Below are 19,060 nucleotides of genomic sequence, written 5' to 3'. Positions count from 1 at the left end.
GATGTCAGAACTGTTTGAACAGTGAGGAGATTTTCCTCCACGTGACACTGAACCACTGGTTAAAGGTTTTTAAAAAAGGTTGCTAAAAAGATTAAAAGATGGTTGTTTCTGATTTTAAAAGAAAAGTTTACGCTCACCCTTTTTTTTTTGACATCATCTGCAGAAAGTATATAGAAAATGAGACAGATACACGACGCGTCGCTGCATTCAGGACAAAGCTGCTGCAGAGGTTTTCTCTTGTGTGCGTGACCTCAGGTTCTGGAGATTATTCAGTGGACCTTAGTTAATATTGAGGAGGCGCTGACACGGGGGCCCTGTGCTTACACCTGGCAGGGGAGGGGGCCCCATTGAAATGAGCTGCACCTTAATAATGCATCGCTCCCACAGGGGCCACTCATGCAAGAAACGCCTGTATTTCTGCAAGCTGCTTCCAGCCTCTGCACGTCTCCTCAGGACTTCATTCTTACGGCCAAAAGTATATGGTCATGTTTGCCTGACGTGGGATCATCTGCGGGCAGCTACAAATAGAGACAGTCAGGCTCCTCAACTGCCAACTTGACCGCAGGCTCTAAATTGATTCATAAATTAATATCCAGCTTCTGGAGGCAGAGGCTGAACTCTGGAGGGAATTTACATATTAGTCTAATAGAAATGAATGAGGCATCAGTGACTGCAGAGCGCTATCCATCATCCGCGCTGACACTGGGAGCTGCAGGAGGGATTTAGCCTTGTTAGGCTGTCACATGTGTAATAATAACGCAATAATGCAGAGGGCTGGTAGTGTGATGTGGTGTCATCAAGGAGGGAGGAAGGGAAAGGGTGGTGGAGGTCAGAGAGGAGGCTCAGTCTCCTTCACGTCACAGTGTGTCTGCTGCTTCATACAACAACTCATTTACTTCACACTTTAAATTCAGGAGAAGGTGCAGGTTTGGTTGAAGGCTGTGTGAGAGCGTTCAGGTTGAGTGCATGTGGGCGGCCCGGAGAGGTGGCCCTGAACGCAGCGCTCGCTTTAAAGGGTCCCCTCCGGGGCCCTGTAAACCTGCGGACCCCTTCCCAGTGGGTCATGCTCTAGCTTATCTGTAAAAGCCATTTAGCTTGAGGAAGAGGAACCATCTTTAGTTCGGAGACCTGGCAGCATGAAAGCTAATCTGTGCTTGTGAGGAGCGGAAGACGTTGCCACCACAGTCACAAATTTCCACGAAAGCCTGCAAGGACCCGTAAAGAGTTGAAGGTTAAGTAGAATTGGACGCAGCAAAAGCCTTTGGTCTTCACCTCAAGGCCTCCAATCCGATGTATCTCTCTGTACCACATGTTTAAGTTGGTTTCCACACTGATGGTAAAGTAATAGAAACTGTGAAAATGTCATGTTGTGTTTGTGGTTTCTGCGCTGGCTGCAGGACGAGGTATGAAACACAGATACTGAACGTCCATCAGCCCGAGCTGATTCAGACCTTGAGAAAGAAAGAAACATTTAGCCTTTTTAGGTCAAATGTTGTCTCTAATGTTCATTTAACCGTTGAGTGGTTTCTACAAATGCACAGGAAAAAGCCCCTAAACGTCATGTAATCTGAGGCCTACGCCAACAGACTGCCTTTATAGTCCTCGCACATGTTGTCGGAGAGCTTGAAGCCATCTTTCATGAAGGTGCTGATAATGCACCATCTTTGCCTTAGTCTTATCTCCACCTCTTGTTCGGGGCCCGGGTGGCTTTCGCCGCCCGAGGCTGATTTCTCCCCCCACCTCACATCTCTGACAGAATAAGGAATTCCAGTGGCAGAAGCAATCGCAAACTCTGGATCAAACGTATCCTCGGCTGAATTCCCTGACAGACTAAAATCATTTGTTCCTCTCGCTAACGCTCGGCGCTGCGTCCCGGGATCCTCTCGCTGCTCTCAGCTGCTTTGTTTTATGTGGTTTCAGCAGCTGCGTCCTCTGGGCCGCTCTGTCAAACCTAATATTGAAGTACACCCAGGCCGACTGCAGCAGCAGCTACCGCTCTGCACACGTCCGGCCTTTTCCCCTCCTGTTAGCGTCCTTTTTCATCAGCCTCCGACTGTGGATCTACATTATGTCGGGCCTGCTCTCGCTGGCGAGCTGAGACGAGGTCGGGGGAAGTGGTTTCAAAGCTGCCTTTTAAAGAGGTCGTGCAGCATCTTAAGAATAACGCTCAACAAAAAACGGTTTTAAGAAAGTGCACGGTCGGAAACGTGGCTTCAAAGACAAAAGTTTTGTTATCGAATTGTTGAAGCCATCAACTCTTTCCTTTGTACAGGAAGTGATCAAGGCTGAACTGATGAATCATGTTTAGAGTGTTGCAATGGGAAGCTGGAGATGTCGCGACGTTACAAAACAGACTGAAGCTGAATTCACGACCAATTTAAATAGCTTCACATTTGCTGAGCATATCCAGTATTTTTTAATTCAGTAGAAGGGAAATTTAAAGTTGTTTAGAACAGATTTATTCTAGAGTAAATGTTGTTTATCACCAGGTTTCTCCTAGAACGAATTTTATTCACTTGAAGTTATTAAAATTTTGCTAAAGCCATGTTTCCATAAAGCCGTGATGTCCCACTGTCCTCCACCAGGCTCTTTTGGAAGTGATTAACATGAGCGGATGCGTAGGGATCTGTGAACTGGACTCTGATCCTGAATGTGAAGGGGAGAACTGGGACCTCAGCAGGTTGTTTCACATAACGTTCATTTTTGTGGACGTTAACTCGTTAGACATTTTGTGTGTTTTGTTATCCTGACATGCTGTGTCGCTTTCATTAGGAAACTGTCTTAATGAACGTAAACCAGAACCGAGAGAATTTCCGGGGGGGGGGGGGGGGGTCAGCAGTTGGTATGAATTGCTTCCTGTTTCTTGCCAACAGCATTTGTTTGTTGGCCATTTCTAAGATTGTTGTAGGGAAAAAGTTCCAAAACTTGACTAGTGGCTCTGCCCCATTCAGCGTCTTACTGTACTGTGGTGTGTGTCGTCTTTGTAAACCTAACCATTCACCATTGTGGTGCCAGGTGTAAGAAATGTAAGCTCAGCTCAAAGCCCTTTCAGGCATCATGCGGCATCATCCCCTCAACACGGTTGGTTTTTGTCTGGTGTTTGAACTGTGATGTGGTTAAACATGAATAACATTGGTATAAAAAGACACGAACACTAGATGTAAAACAAAACCAAAAAAAAAAAAAAATCAATGCCAATATTGTATTTCTTTAAAATGTACAAATGATATTTACATATAACCAGCACAACCATCTTCTGCATTCTGGGCTACTCGCTGACATTTCCTCCTCTTCCCGATGATTTCTCAATGCACGCGTTGATAATTCCAGTCCCAAAGTCTCTGATGCCTGACATTGAGATGTCACACTTAATCTCAGCAGCAATGCAGCAATCAAACAATGAATCACTGAGCCCGCAAGACTGTAAACGTGAAATGCTGCGAGGATACACACACAAAAAGGTTAGGAATCGATGCCTTTCTCCTTGAGCAGAAATGACCAACTTAGTCTGAACTAACGTTGTGCTCGAATCATTTACAGTGTATTTTCAGCAAGTTGGAGATGACATAGCAAATATTTAGGTATCAGATAATCACCTGGTTGAATTCGTTGTCCTATGCACAACATGCATATGTTTGGCAGAGCCAGGCACTTAGTAAACGGATCTTACTGCAGACCTTTACAACCACTGAAAGGATTCTGTTGTTTACATGATATTTACTATCTAAGGCAAAAAACCAAGAGTATGGCTTTTGATACAAATGATAGGAAATTGCCATTTTGAATAATTTACAAATGCGACTGTACAAGAAAACAAGTGCCACATGCTGCAGAGACACGGTTATGACAATTTTAAGTCTGTGGTTGAATGTTTGTTGTGCATCCGAAGCTCAACCGTTCAGCAACTACATTTCTGTCAGAGGTTTTCAACAACTTGTGGCTAAGACATTAAGTTGAGGAACTTGCTTTCCTCTGCCAGAGCAGTCAATAGGGAGCTCATGTCCCCGATGGCCATGTTCCCCGTCCCTGTTGGCACCGAAGGCAAAGTGACTGAGTTCCGGGGCGTCGTCACACGAGAGGAACTCGGGGACAAGTTCTGGAGCAGACCTGGACTCAGAGCTCCGGACATTAGGCTGTCCCCATCATCCAGCATGCTATCAAAGTCTATCTGCGCCTGCTCCGGTGCGGTGATAGAGCTCGCAGTCCTGGATGCGCTGTCGCCTGGACTGGAAGACGCTGCATCGTTTTTGAAAGGAGGTACATCAGAAATTTGATGATCCAAATTTGCATCGGCCTCAAGTAATTGAATCTGCCCTGTGTAGTACACACTGTTGTCATTAAAGCTCTTACTGCACTGAGGTCCTAAAGCTCTGGGTAATTCTGGGCTGGCATTAGTTAAGAGCTTTGTTTGCTGCATCACCTTCAGCCCTGAAAAGTGTTTGTTTAAAGATTTAGGTTCTGTGGGTGGTCTTGGCTGGAAATGACTCTGGTTCCCAGTTTGCAAAGGATTCTGGGAGGCCACATTACAGTTCTGCTGATTTGCAACCATGATAGATCTGTCACAGTCCTCAACTTTAACTTGCACAGCCTGAAATCCAGCATCAGCAAAGTGCATGTTAACGGAGTCCAAGTCCACTGACCTCTGTTTGCAGATGGGGCTCAGCATGTTCCCACTGAATCCTGGGTTATTACAAGGTGGATAAGTGGAGTTACACCTCTTATAATAGGGACCTTCGTTGAACCTGCACTCGGAGGACATTTTTTTATTGATGTTTGACGACTCTTGGAAGTAGTTTAGTCCAGGTTCAGCATTAAACTGTTTGAATCTTTGCTGTGTTGCGTTAGTCAGGTTTTGAATCATCTGCTGGTTGACGCTGTTCTGAAATGATCCAAAGTTTGGGTTTTGCTGGAGGACAGCTACATTTCCTTGGACTTGCGGTTTGGAGAACTCCTGGCCAGCACTCACAAGTCCCAGTGAGGCTTTGTTTATCTGTACTGGACGGTTGGTCGGTAGGTTGGCCTTACTGTCCATCAGGGAAGATGGAAACATTTGTTTTTGTTGCTCTGGACTCAAAACCTGAGCTGCCAGCTGGTTTGCGTTAGTATTCACAATGGCCATTCTTTTCTGGTAGAATGAGTGCTGCTGGAGATTGCGACTTCCTTGGAAGTCTTGTCGATTGGTTGCGTCTCCACTTTCAGGGCTCACTTTAGGCAGGTTCGGGTCTTCCTCAGGGATGTCCCTCGTCAACGTGTCCAAGGTCACATTCTCTGAAATACTTGGTGGGCGCATGCTGTAAGAGTAGCGGGGGGGACCCTCCAAATGCAGCCAGCCTTGCTGGGATGGATGGCGGTGATTTGGTGCAGGAGGTGGATAGGGCTCCAAGGTCACCCCTCCACTCAGTGTGCCCATGCTGTTGTAGCGTTGCATTTGTGGCTGATTTAGAGAATCAATGGCTGCTCGTCTCACAGGGTCACTGGCTCGGCGGGGGATGTTAGACGGGACTTGGGGCATCAAGCTGTGCATGGTGTATCTGCTGTACTGCCTGGAAGGCAGACTTCTGTTTATGGTGGAGGATTCCCCGTACAGGGCTGAGTGTGTCTTCAGACACATTTGGTCCATAAATGGAAGAGGAGTAGGTGGAGCTTTGCCAGTGGCAGCCGCGTATTTCACCTTGAGACGGTAGTGCTGGGCAGGAGTCAGGCTAAGGGGGTTGGGTAGGCCCCCTCCTCCACACCCTTCTGTACCTCCACTGATTCCCCCAGACTGGCTGGCCTGACTAGAGCGTCGTGAGATGTCAGCAGAGATGGGGTCGTAGGAGTCAGCGGAGCTGACGTTGCTGGGGCGGTTGGCACCGAACTGTGAGGCTTGGCTCGAGCGCCGACTAGAGTAGCAGGGGGAGATGCCTGAGGAGCGGCGGCTGAGGGTGTAAACTGAGCTCAGGGTGCTGGAAGTGCTATCACGGCGCTCCGAAAGGTTTCCCAGTAGAGTCGTCTTATCTGAGCTCAGGTCACTCAAGCCGGAACCAGGGAAGGACGTCGGACCACTCATACCTGGACTCTTCAGAAGGGACCCTGTGAATTAACAGATGCAAATGTTAGACACTTGGATTTTCACCAAATCATCAGCTCAGCTTTTATCCAACAGGAGCTTCACATTGTGATACAGAAAGTCCAAAATATGGACGACCAACTTGTTTGTCAGCCTAAAACGTAAACAGGATTAGTAGTCAGATACTTTGCTCAGAGACCAAACCAGAGCTAGTACGGGGTTATCTGGTTTTCTTCTTCCCCAAAGTGATCAAACAACCAATTAGTGCAGCATTAGTCTATAGCTTTTACCAAAACTCAGCACTCACCGCTTGCTGGTATGGGTGGGAGCTTGGTGCCGAGGACCGGGGGTGTTGGGTTGCTGGCCCACCGACACGAGTCCCTCACTGTCTTCAACTTCTCCTTCTTTAAATGCTCGAGACGCTGGCTGGCACCAAGCTGATTTCGGATGTGAAGACCCACCGCTGCGACCCCACCAGTGAAATCTTCAAAGCCCAAGGACTCCACGAAGGGCAGGTCGTCCAGGGTGCTGAGGTCCCCCAGGCTTCCCCCGCTGTGCGCTGCCATTTCTACTCCACTGTCATTGTTGGTGGCACTGCCAAGTGGTGATGGTTCGCTGCTACATGATGACTGACCGCCAGGGCTGGACTGATACATCTACAAAAAAGAAGGACAAAGACGGGGAAAGGTGGAGGAGATGTAGAGGGGGGAAGAAAAAAGTGCACGTGAGAAGTAGTAAAGACACAACAGTTCTAAATAGCTGTTTTTCAGCAGTGGTTAACATGGCAGGCGGGACAGTGAATCAGTGACTCTTTTGTCCTCCCCCAGTTGTAAATAACGAGGGGGGAGGACACCACAGATTACAGACCGTCGTAGTCTCTGTGAAACCAGAATGGGCTGGATGAAAGGCCGCCAGGGGCCAATCATCACAAGATGTGATCACGGCTTGTTCTTTAAACACTGAACTTGATGAGCGTGGAGGTGAGAACGAAGCTTTGCTTGTCACACAAATTTGTTTCGCTTAGATCAACGGTAAACAGCCTTTGGGGTTTTTCTCTTAGCACAACTTCTATTTTTCCCCCTTTTTCTTTTTACGTCTGATGTAATGTGTGATAGCTAGATACACAGATAAAGTTTGGAACGGAAGAAAACTATTCTTTTAATATTTCACATTTAATGACAGTTGCTTCCTCGCTGATGCTGCTTTACATAGGAGCTATGTGGTTGCATATGGTTAACATTCTAAATTAGTTCTAAAGATAATAATGCATATACACTTTGTATCACTTGTCCAGCCTCAGACTGTAATATATTCACTGCTAAAAAGCGGTCTTGATCACAGCTTGATAGTTGGCTGTGTTTGCACAGAGCGCCGGCACCAATTCCCCATGTTTGAATATTAATCCTGGGCTGGCTTTTATCATGCTCGGCCTCTCTGACTGCTGTCTGATAGGTCTCCACTGGTGGTTTCAACTGCCTGCGTCAAGGAGAAGCGGAGTGCACGTCCTCCTCGCTGACATGCAGAGTCAGTGTGGTGTAGATCAGCAGCTTCACCTGACACATACAAACTGATGAATCCCTTTCTTCAGTCAACGTCTCTACAGCCTTGAAGACATTTATGATACGTATCATACAAACGTGGCAAAATAAAAAATTTGCAGTATCTTCAATTAAAGCTACAACTTGGATACGCGAGTTCATAAGTAAACAGAACTCATGCAATGTTTTCTAACATTTTGCAGTTGGCATTCGTGTTCAGCAAGAATTGTTTGGCACCTGCTGCTAGATTGGTGCTACACAAGTGTAAAACAGCAAAAGATGGTAAATGCTACACAGTCAAATAAAGGATGGGGGGGGAAAACACGGTGGTGTAATAAGCCGAGGTGAGCTCACCTTAGCAAGGTCTGTCCATACGCAAAGTCAGGAAAGGGAGAGAAACGAGGAGAGAAGACAGGTTAGGACAGGAAGACATGCTGATGGACAACAGTGTGTTAGGATGAAGAGCACTGAAGCAGATGTTGTCATGTAAATCACAGGCCATAGTGTTTGGATGCTGCACAGCTGCAATAATACTGCATATTTACTACTGCTACTGTAGTTTAACGTCTGTTGCATTTAGTGTCCTGTTCCTACTGTTTTGGGGCTGAACCGTGCGACTCAATCTCACCACAGAGTTCTCAGTCTTGATGGATTTGACGTGCAGGTAGTCCTCCACACCTCTCGGGGAGCTGTTGTCTGATATCTTGTCCTCTCTCTGGATCCTGTCTCTCGGACCTGTCTCGTTCTCGCCGTTCTCTCTCGCCGCCGGTGGCCTGGGCGGCAGATCGCTGCGCTGCTTCTTGGTGACGTGGGCCTCTGGGCCGTGGACCGTCTTTACGTGCTTCCTGAGAGAGCTAGGGTCCGTGTAGCGCTTGGTGCAGCCAGGGATCTTGCATACGTAGGGTTTCTGCAGACACACAGAAGGACACAGGAAGTGACAGAATAACTGATTTCCTGTAGGGCCAAAGCTTTTATTTGTAGCTGGACTAGAAGGTTCATCAGCTCAGAGGGAAGCTGTGAGCATACAGTACCTCGTTAGAGTGCGTCCGGTTCTGGTGTTTGGCTCGGTCCGAGGCGTTGGAGAAGGCTTTGTTGCATCCTTCGTGCTCACAGACGTATGGTTTCTCGCCGGTGTGGGAGCGCAGATGGGTTTTTAGATTCTCCAGACGGGAGTAGGCCTTGGAACAGCCCTCGAACTGCAGAGGCAGAAAGCGATGTCAGTGTGTTTGTGACAGGATCTGACAGGAACAAGCTCAGGGAACATGTTACTGTAGTATCTGCAGATGAATGAAAGCTGATTCTATAGGTTTTCCGTTGGCGTTGATGTTAAAATGTGAGCAGCATTACAGAGCACACAGGCTTCTGCCTCACTACAGTCTCTTATCAGACTTCTGTACAGATGGACTTTAAACACCCTCCTCATAGTTTGCTAAACTCCACCTTCCCTGCCTCTCAGCTTTCTCATCACTTTAAACCCCTTATAATAAATAGACTAAACCCACACACAACGTTTGAAAGTCTTGTTCTGTGTTGTGTGTTTCATAAAAAAAGCCACTGGTTCATCTTTAGAAAATAGTTTGGAAAAAACTGGCCTTGGTCAGGTGTGTTCGTTAGTCAAAAACTGGAAGATACCAATTGACCCCAGTCCACCCTCATCTAAAATGGTATCTTCGATGTTTGAGACCCCCTGCTCTAGAGGAATCTGTAATAAAATAATAGTTCTGCATCAAATATTTAATAGTATTTAACACATTTTCATAGTTACTCTAGAAGATCTGTTGAATAAGAACCAAAAAAAAAATACTATTGTATGTGAAGAATCTCAGTGTGTTTTTAATACGGCAACTACTGTTTAGAGAGTGTGAGCTGCTGCCCTCCAGGGGCCAGTTGGGGCCCATGGGGGCAAGGAGGCCATCTGTTACCCACCGTGCACTTGTGTGGTTTCTCCCCTGTGTGTCGGCGCATGTGAACCACCAGCATGTACTGAGCTTTGAAGGGCTTCTGCTCCCGCGAACAGTCCTCCCAGCGGCACACGAACTCCTTCTTCTCGCCGTGGATGTGGTCATTATTGATGTGCTGTGGGACACACACGCATGCGGAGAGAAATGAGAGGTTTTCTGGGGAGAGTTGTCCACTAAGAGGCTCTCATGTTGTTGTCGGCAGGATTTTCCTGCACAAATCCATCTTATCGGAGTGAATCTCAAAGGGCGGCTGCAGCAGAGAACAGTGTTGCAGTCAGACTAATTAGAACCGTGTAGATTCTTCCCATCAGCCCAGAGAGAGAGAGAATCAGAAGGTCTCCAACATTGTAGGGATCTAAGTTTGTACATCATTTTTAAGTGGTTTCTGAAATTACTTTGCATTTTCTTCCCCTCTGCTGACCTGCCCTTTTTTCTGCTCATGTTGAAAACAAGTTAAAATGTTCAGAGCAATTAGAAACTCTTTTTTTTGGAGCACTGGCTTCTCCTGTTTCAATGGTGGGAACCTAATATGTTACTTTTTCCTTTGGAATAAGATGCATACCTCTCATATTTACTGTACTTTAATTTCCTTTAGTGCAAAAATGCAAATTTAGAGTTTCTGTGGGTTAGATTTAAATTTTTTGTAGCTGTTATGTTCCTATATATTTAGTCATGTTGTTAGTCACGTGTTTTTTTTTTTTTTTTTTTTTGAATGTCCCTTTACTCCTTTTTGTTTCTTTGTACTTAAAAAAAATTAGACCCCCCCCTCTTCTCCAAGACCATCACTAATCCCCTCAGCCTGCCCCCTTTTTTCTCTCTTTGCTTCAGTGGAAGTGTGGAATGCTTAAGAAGCTTTGAACCAGGACTCGGCTTGTTGTTGAGGGGAGAAAGACCTGAAACTGATGAGGGTTTTGAGGATGGATCATCGAGTTGAGGATGGTCAGCAAACACAGAACTAGGTGAAGGACGGTTTTACTCCACTAGAATCCAGGCTCACAACTGTCCTTTTAATGTCACACACTCCCGTGTCCTCACTTACGTGGACAAGCTGGTCCTGTGTGTCGTACTCCTTGCTGCAGCCCTCCCAGTGGCAATTGGTCTCGTAAACCGCTTCGGGTTCCTGCTTACATTCATCTCGGTCCACGTCATCCTTCAGGTCCAACAGGCTGCCGTGATGGTTCTGTAGAGAGCCCGTATAAAACATACGGTACATTTTAAACACATCTCTTTTTAAATGGTTGTGACTGACACCGATCCTTTAAGAGCATGTTTGCACCGAGCACATATGGAACAGTTTTCAGCCTGAAACGCAGCTGCATAATCAGCTGTTTGTCCATATGTATGGACACCAGAGTCACTAAATTATGGACTGAAGAGCACGAGTTTCCATCACGCTTCACCAAAGTTAAAGAGTTAAGACTAAGACTGTTTTGATTTCCTCCACCACAAACAAACAGTCACGTGATTCCTGCTTCCAGCTCCTTGTTCAGCTTGTAATTAAGCTGGGCGAGCACAAACGAACCAAACACAAAAATCTCACAATGTGAACTTTGTGTTTCTGCTCCAAACACCAGAAAATGATCATTGTGTGATCACCTTGGAAGTCAGACCGTAAGTTTAGTTGGAACCAGTTCTACTAAAGCTCATCAGATCTGCTTGACACATCTACAAAATACGGCAAGAAATAACAAAACTTTATTTATCTGTAGTGATGATCACACTCCTGAATCTGAATCTACATTAGTTTAAATAAAGTTTTTTTAGATTTCAAACTTTTCAAAAATAATCTCACACATCCCAGTTTTCAAACACACCTACGTTTCAAAACCGTCAATGCAAAAAAAAACAAACATTTTTAAAATGTTTCCACAAAAATAACCGAATTTTCCAAAGTATGTGTCAAAAATGTGGTTATTCAAAATATGCTTAGAGTGAACACACGGTTCATATAATGTTAAGAGATTCTGAAAAAGTTTCTAAAATGTCATTCTGAATAAATAAAAATCAAAATTCAGCCCCAGCTTTTGTTAAGGTCTCCTCACTAAAAGAAATCTGAAAAAATTCAGAATCCAAACTTTTCCAAAAATTCTTTCACTGTGTCTAAAAGTCAAAGTCCATAGACAGATGTGCATGAGTTCAGATGCATGTGTAAGACAGAACGTGACACCCAGCTTCCTGTTCGCCTCCACCAACACACACGGCACCAGCACACACACACAACATGCTGACTGCAGCACGTTTGTCTCTGCCCCACACACGCTATCTTCATCAATTCTGGTGGCCCCAAGACGATTGCTCGTACTGCCGTCCCCATGCATCAAGCCCAAACTTGCCTCGCTATCGAGGAGGAGCTGCAAATTTGTCAAAAGAAAGAGAAAAAGGCTCCTCAGATGACAATAAAGCCCGGCCAATATTTCATGAAAATGAAGTGCTCTGGCACAGTTTACAGTAGCCAGGGAAAAGGAGAGGGAGGGGGGACCAAATGAATGGATGCAAAGCTCTTATCACGTGGAGTTTTTCTCTTGCCGAGATAGAGGGGGTCACCGGAGGCTCCGGCTCCCTGGGGCCGTGAGTCACGCCAGCGATCAGGACACAAACCGAACAGCACCAAAAATGACTCGTTTCTAAAAATTCGCAGCACTTTGCTCCTAATGGCCTCATTGTCGTAAAGTATCCTGAACGTCTAGACTTTCCAAAAATACCCTCTGTAGCTCAGTGACGACAGGAACGAAATCTCACAAATCTGATCTTGCAAAAATGCACTACATTTCTAATAATGTCTCGGCTTTCCAGGAAATGTGCTAACGTGAAAGAAGATCTCCTGAGTTTGCAAAAAAGTCCTCGCAGATTTGTCCAAAATGAACCCTCAGTTTATGAGAGAAGGGTTTTCCAAGCACAAACGAGTCATTGCTGCATCAAGAATTTAGCAGTTTCTAATTTCTGGAAGAATTCTCAGATAATAGTCTGATAATATGTGTGGAAGATGATTTCTTTCTCGTACCGGTGAACAAGGAGATGAAGGCCTCAATCCCTCCCTTTCGCTCTTGACCTTTGACCTTTTGGTGGTCATGGGGTCGACTGTGCTGCTGACGGCAGAGTCGTTACCGGGGTTCTGAGGAGAGGAACAAAGAGCAGATTCGGCATCAGCCTCTGGCTGCCAAGTAAATTATATTTCCTAAATTCAAAAATAATGAATGAGCTTTTTTCGTTTTCTATAGTTGTACCACAAACGCATAGTGAATGAGGCAAAGTGGACTCTGAGATTAACGTTTTCTTATCAGTAAAATGTGGTGAGCTACAGGCAGACAAACTATAATGTCTGGTGTTCAAATAGTCTCTCCACACATTTCCTCATTTGATTCATTTAATACAGAAAGTGCTACAAAGACGGTAAATATTGGCAGTAATTGTGCATTTTCAAACCTGAACACCTACGTCGTTTGCACGTTAATCTGGCAGAATTCGGCCAAAGTTTTCAGGCTTTAATTGGTTTCAGTTAGCTCTAATTATTGTAAAGGAAAAAGAAAAGCTCAGGTTTCAACAGCCCAACAAAATAAGAAAAAGAAAGGTCGAAACAAATCAAACAGACGGATAATCAGTATAAAGTTCCAACTGGGTAAATAAATTGTCCATTAGCCACATATCCCCTTTCTTATTTGATTTATGTGGGATTTATGGGATTCAGATGATCAGCATATCTCCTCCTTCCTGTGCACTCGCTGACCTCTCTGACACATCTGTAAGTTTGGTTCGGGTCACAGATTAGACGACGCTCTGAATGGATATTTACTAATTTTTTGGTATTTACTAATATTTACTAATATTTGTGAATCCCAACCATTAATTTGAATTATTTCTTTTCCCATCAGCCTGTGCTTCATGTGTCTCTTCACCTTTGGTGTCAGGTCGCTGCTGTGGATGGACGTGGGTAAGGGCGAGAGTCCCAGGCCCGACTGGCGGCCGGAGAAGGTTGGCGGAGGTTGGATGAGGGGCGGGGTGTGGCCGAAGGCGCTGAGACCCCGCTGCTGGGAGAGGAGCTGCTGGTAGGCCACAGGGTTGATGGGATGAGGGAAGGGGAAGGACGGGCTGTGAAACAGAAACACAAGGACTGAGAACAGGCAGCGAAAAGCAAACGGAGGGAAACTGTAATAAATGAGATGGTAGAAAAGTAGAGAGAAAGAAAAGCAGGTAAGGAACAAAAGGAAAGGTGTGAGGATGAGGAGCGCAGAAAGAAGAGACCATGGGAGGAATAGTTTACCTGAGTCCTCCCACGGACAGGTGTCCGTAGGAGCTGCTGGCAGCCGAGCTGGAGCGCGAGTTGTTGATGTAAGCCACCAGCGAGTTGGGCGAGGTGCGGATCATGGTCTGCAGGTCGATGCTGGCGTCAGACAGCGGCGAGATGGACAGGGCCCTCTTCCTGCTCAGCCTCGGCGTCAGTCTGGGGCTGGAGAACCGCGACACTGCAGGACACACAGGTGGGTCAATGCTGAAGTTTGGTTGCCCTAGAGGACAATGTCTAGAGCAGTTGGTCAAAGATTACACCATCCCTCATAACCCTAATCCAGAGACGCCTCCTGCGACTCCAAACTCTCTCGATCTAAAAGAACGATTGCTGAAATGTAGAGACTCACTCCTCATCTCCTTAAAAGCATCCCGTGCTGTCGAACGCTGAGGAGGGAGCCGGTGATTGATGCCGGCCCGGCCTCCCCGCGACACTCGCACCCTGCAGACACAGGGCGACTGTCTGCGAGAGCTCAGGGCGGATTCACAGCCAATGCGCAGCGGAGTGATGGAAACTGAGCCTGGCAGCAGATTTAATTAAATAAATCTCGCACAGTGTGTTTCAGCGAACAGGGGAAGAGCTGAGAGCTTCGGCCGATTCCAGGATGCTGCACCTAGAAATTACTTTTACTGCCTTCAAATCCGTCAACAACTCATTCGGTGTCATAAGAATATTTCAGTCTCGTGTTTATAATTGTAGAGTGGACGGATAAAAAGCCCCCCAACCCTTTCTGACACAAAACAAACACAAATGAGGCTGTCATGTTGTTTTTGGTCTCCTTGGGACATTTTATGTGTCTTAGGGCTCATTTATTTATCCTGTGTCCTTTAATTAAGCACCGTTGATTTCTTTGTCTTAGTTTCCACCAAAGTGAATATGAATCACATATTTTATAGCAACCACTCTATTCCTCACGCTGACACAGTCTCTAATTCCAGAGCCGCTGGAGCTGGGCAGCTCTGACATCTGCCCACATGTGGTGACCCCATTAAGATTCACACATAACTAATCAGTCTTGCCACAATAATTCCCGTAATTACTAGAGATAAACATCACACAGCCTGGGTTGTGCTTCACCATGTTAAATGAGGGCAATTTACAGAGAATTGATTTCAACTGCGAGGAAAAGTACGCGGAGCGATCTGATCGATCTCAGACCCGGCTTCGCCCTCAGCTGTTTGATGGCTCTGAACTTCCTGTTTATGCTGGCGTGTTGCAATGAGTCACATCTCCGACACTAGCAAACGAAACGAATAAGGGCCTCTCTCCCCTTTTTTGCGCCGTTTTACTGTCTGACTGTTGGTGGCAGCAACGTGCAAAAGGCCCCTAACGATGCATCAGGTAAAAGAAGTGAAGACGAATAAAAGAACGGGGTGTGGTTCAAAACTCCGCTTCCTGTCCCGGCCGTGAGATGTCGGGCCTATTTTCCGCGAGCAGCTCGGCGTGTAATCGCTCCAAACCTCGATGACGAGGGCTAAAAGGTCGTTTCCAGGCAGCTCCTGCAGTACAACTCTCCAACGTGTGTTATCTGTTTAGAAATTGGTGCTGTGAGACTGGAGCAGAGGGGCGAGGGGACGTATGGAATTTAAATGATGATCTAACGAATCCACAGAAGAGAACAACATCACCGCTCTGTCTCAGCAAATAGGGTTTATCACCAACAGCGTTTCCCATTTTGGGGGGCTGGTGTCGTGCGACGCTAATTTGGATGTTTAACCAGCTACAGTTGAGATGTAGCTCAGGCTGATGGCGGGGGGAGGGGGCCAGGTGTGTTGTTTATGTTATCGGCGATCGCAGCGGCTCAGACCAAGCCGTTCAGACCTGGCAGCCGTATTCATCTCTGTTACTTCCTCTCACCTCTGGGGAGATGTGTTTATTAATGTGCCACTTCCCCCCTGATAAATGGGCCAATGGAAACACTCGGCTCCGCTTGCTCGCCACATCCCTCCCCCATCCTCACACCCTCCATTGTGATTTATATCAGCGGCCGTCACGGCGAGAGAGGAAGGAGGAGTGTGTGAGCAGTGATTTGGAGACTGAATGAGTGTGTGTGAGGGTGTGTGCTGCAGCCCCTGAGGCTGTTGTTGGCGCTGTGGTCTGTGCGTAACTGAACTGTTAGAAAGCAGAAGGCTGCAGGTTCAAACTGGGCAACTAAACTCTAACGGCGATTTATTTATTCATTTATTTGGTTTTAGTGCCTTAATAGAGCAAAACAGAGTCTGACCTCACAAACAATTTCTTTATTTGCCTTTAAACAAATCCACAATCTTTCTCTGACCTTAACCCCTTTGTTAAAAAGTGCTGTTGTTGCCTAAACCTTACTACAAACTCCAGGCTCTCGTACAACCACCTCTTCGTTGTCCCATTAATAAAAATGCACTGCGTCCATAAAGGCTCCAACAGTGGCTACGTTCTCGACGAAGACATAATCACGTCTGCGGTTTTTTACAACACAAAGTTGGTTTGCTGTGTCTTGCATGTGTGTGACTGACAACCATATTTAAACTTTGCTACAGATTTGTCAGCACACAAGAATAAGAACTAAGAAAAAAGCAGATGCACAGACAAATTTTTCCATGAGCTGATGTATTAAAGCGCACTCCAGCACCATCATCCTCCTCATCAGTGAGATTGTCTTTTGGACAAATGGTCACCATGTGCTGCCAGAGCAGCTTTGCTGCACCTTGGCGCTGATTCTACAAGTGTGCGCGACTCCACATTCTTCCAAAAGATGGATGTGGGAACGATGGTAGAGGCGAGCAGGATCTGACAAGCCGGCACAGAATCTCAGGGTGGAGATCACGTTATCAGTGATCACTCTGGGTGCATCCGTGTACTCATATCATAATTTAATTTGTAGATTGTATTTTAGCTTGTTTCGACTACAAATACCACTAAGGATCAGGATCAGGTGACCTCAGTGTCCAATAATTGCTCCATAGCATAAAACAAGATGCAGATACTTTGTGTACATGGGAGAAACCAACCAACATAACACAACATAACATATAATCAGCACATTACAGCATGTTAATAATAACTAAAGCATCAGTTTTCATCTTGTTCCACAGTCCTTTTACTGCTGCCTCTGTCTTCCCACAGTCTGACTCAATAACTTCACAGTGATGTTTTGGCAGGACGGCCAGCCGTGCTTTCCGTTAGCTTCGGCCTCAGCGGCTGCACAGTGTCGGAGACGGCTGGAAACTAAGTTATGACAGCTTTAGTGAGCCCGGCAGGCCCAGCTTCACACCGCTGGCAGCCTGCCATTGCTCTCAGCAGCACAAGCTTGGCCTCCGACACCACAACACAGCGGACTCATTCACAACCCTCTGTCTGCTGAACCTGCAGGGAAACAGTTCAACGCAGGCTGACGACTTGTTGAGCCACCGAGAGAGCCTGAAAAATGGAGCCTGGGCATCTTTGTACACTCACAATCTGAGGCAGACGTTGGAAGCGCAGCACAGGTACTGACCACGACGTCTATCGGCCGTGACATTGCCGAGAAGGCGGACGCTACGATGAGACAGACGTTGTCTCTGGAGTTGCTCTCCCTCTCAGGCCTGGCGGCCCTTTTAAGGTGGCGAGCAAAGCGCGGCATCAAAGTAGGCACTCGGTACATCAGTTACACCTGCTGTGACCTAACGTGCCCTGCGATGGCGTGCGCTGGAAATGTCACAGCGGCACAATGAGTTGCGGATGTTTATGGAAAAGTGCTGCTGGAGACTCTGCAGGGAGAAACACTGGGCAGTGAGCGGCGGATACCTGAAGGCCAACGGCCGTTTGAAGTTGTCGGACATGAAAAATGGATACAAGGCTTTTTTATTTATACGCCGCTCCTCTGATCTTTGTTTCATGTTCTTCATGGCTTGATAGGAATTTTATTCTCCTTAATCAGTGTCAAAGCAGCTCATTCGATGGAAGAGGGTGGGCTGCTCCAGACTTTGCTTTAAGTGCACATCCTCGGCCCAAGCTCCCATGTTGGCTTCAGGAAAACAGTGCATGACAAAGTGTCCTGACATTCACCAGCAGATACTGGAGGAGGAAGTCTCATCAGTTTCATACCTGCACCTGCAGTGTACCGGAATTAGCTATAAATTAATTTTAGTGTCATCTTAACAAGGCATTGATCATTTTATTGACCCATAACTGATCAATATAATTATTCCTGACATAGAAACAATCATCCTATGAATCCATAATGGAAATAAATTCCTTTGAAGAAAATGCAACAGAACGATGCCTTTTTTCTGGTTTGATGTTAATTTGATTCGATGAACTTCTGAAACTGTTAGTTGATTAATCAAATAATTGTAGCTTTAGCTACTTTCCCACATTAATAATTAATGTTAATGTTGTCATGTTTGCAAAAACAGACCCATTTGCATGTTCTAGGCTCTTTTGTGCATTTTGATTTTTAGCGGCGGCTTCAAAAGTTGCTTCACATTAACTACTCGATGTCACATTTGACTCTACAAACTTTATATTGAAAAAACAAAACAGCCTATGATTTAACCAAGATCTCACTACATTCCTTGAGAAAACGAATCATTTTTAGGACCCAGGTCGTCTTTAATGCTACGGTAAACGCTTTCTGGCCACTAGAGGGCAGAATAAAGTCATATCACCTAAATCACCGCAGACTTATGACACATTAGCACCTTAAAAAGGTACCGGAGCTGATATATTATTCATAGTGGATAATTGCTAAAATCTAAGAGACACAGAGCAGCACGATCAGTGATTTTAAGTGGTTGAAAACATTCAACAAACAGCTTTACAGTTTGTTAGTCAGAGCTTGTTTGACGAAACCCCCAGAACAAAAACTGTTTCTCACCATCAATGGGGGTGATGTACTCTGACAGGTGGGCCCCCGCAGTGACCCCAGCCCCCTGCATGAGCAGCTCACTGTAGGGGCTTCGGTGGCTGGTCATCAGGTGGTAATACTCGGGCGGTGTGGCCCCGGGAGGAGGGGGAGGAAGCCCGAACAGTCCACGCTCCTTCAAATGCTCATGGGCCACTGTATTAGAGAGAGAGTGAGGGGGAGAGGGGGCAGAGCAGAGGTAGTGAGGTAGGACAAGGGAAGATGGAAGGATGGAGAGAAGTGGGTTAAATTCCTAATGTGTTACGGCTCTTGCTGAGATCTTTGAATGGAGCAAGGGGCCAACAGGGTGGGGTCACCCATGTGCAATGGTCTGTGGAGGTGGTAGTAGGTTTTCTTTGTTTGGGTACG

At 46.2% G+C, this 19,060-nt stretch overlaps 1 protein-coding gene across 2 annotated transcripts in view; it reads right to left on the bottom strand.

Moving 5' to 3' along the window:
• Window positions 1–1,355: 1,355 nt before the first annotated feature.
• The window catches only part of LOC137126288 (zinc finger protein GLI2-like), a 57,705-nt gene continuing 40,000 nt past the window's right edge, over window positions 1,356–19,060 (bottom strand). For both annotated transcript variants that reach the window (XM_067502905.1, XM_067502904.1), the window contains 10 exons: window positions 18,665–18,847; window positions 13,807–14,008; window positions 13,442–13,634; window positions 12,550–12,660; window positions 10,588–10,728; window positions 9,514–9,663; window positions 8,619–8,783; window positions 8,216–8,494; window positions 6,357–6,705; window positions 1,356–6,072 (listed from right to left, as the gene is read on the bottom strand). In XM_067502905.1, the coding sequence (XP_067359006.1) occupies window positions 3,941–6,072; window positions 6,357–6,705; window positions 8,216–8,494; window positions 8,619–8,783; window positions 9,514–9,663; window positions 10,588–10,728; window positions 12,550–12,660; window positions 13,442–13,634; window positions 13,807–14,008; window positions 18,665–18,847 (3,905 nt within the window). In that variant the 3' untranslated portion in view covers window positions 1,356–3,940. The remainder of the gene's footprint in view (window positions 6,073–6,356; window positions 6,706–8,215; window positions 8,495–8,618; window positions 8,784–9,513; window positions 9,664–10,587; window positions 10,729–12,549; window positions 12,661–13,441; window positions 13,635–13,806; window positions 14,009–18,664; window positions 18,848–19,060) is intronic.

The sequence above is a fragment of the Channa argus genome, chromosome 4 (assembly GCF_033026475.1).
Source record: "Channa argus isolate prfri chromosome 4, Channa argus male v1.0, whole genome shotgun sequence".
In the NCBI taxonomy this organism is placed as follows: Eukaryota; Metazoa; Chordata; class Actinopteri; order Anabantiformes; family Channidae; genus Channa; species Channa argus.
This window is presented reverse-complemented; position numbering and strand designations above follow the sequence as displayed.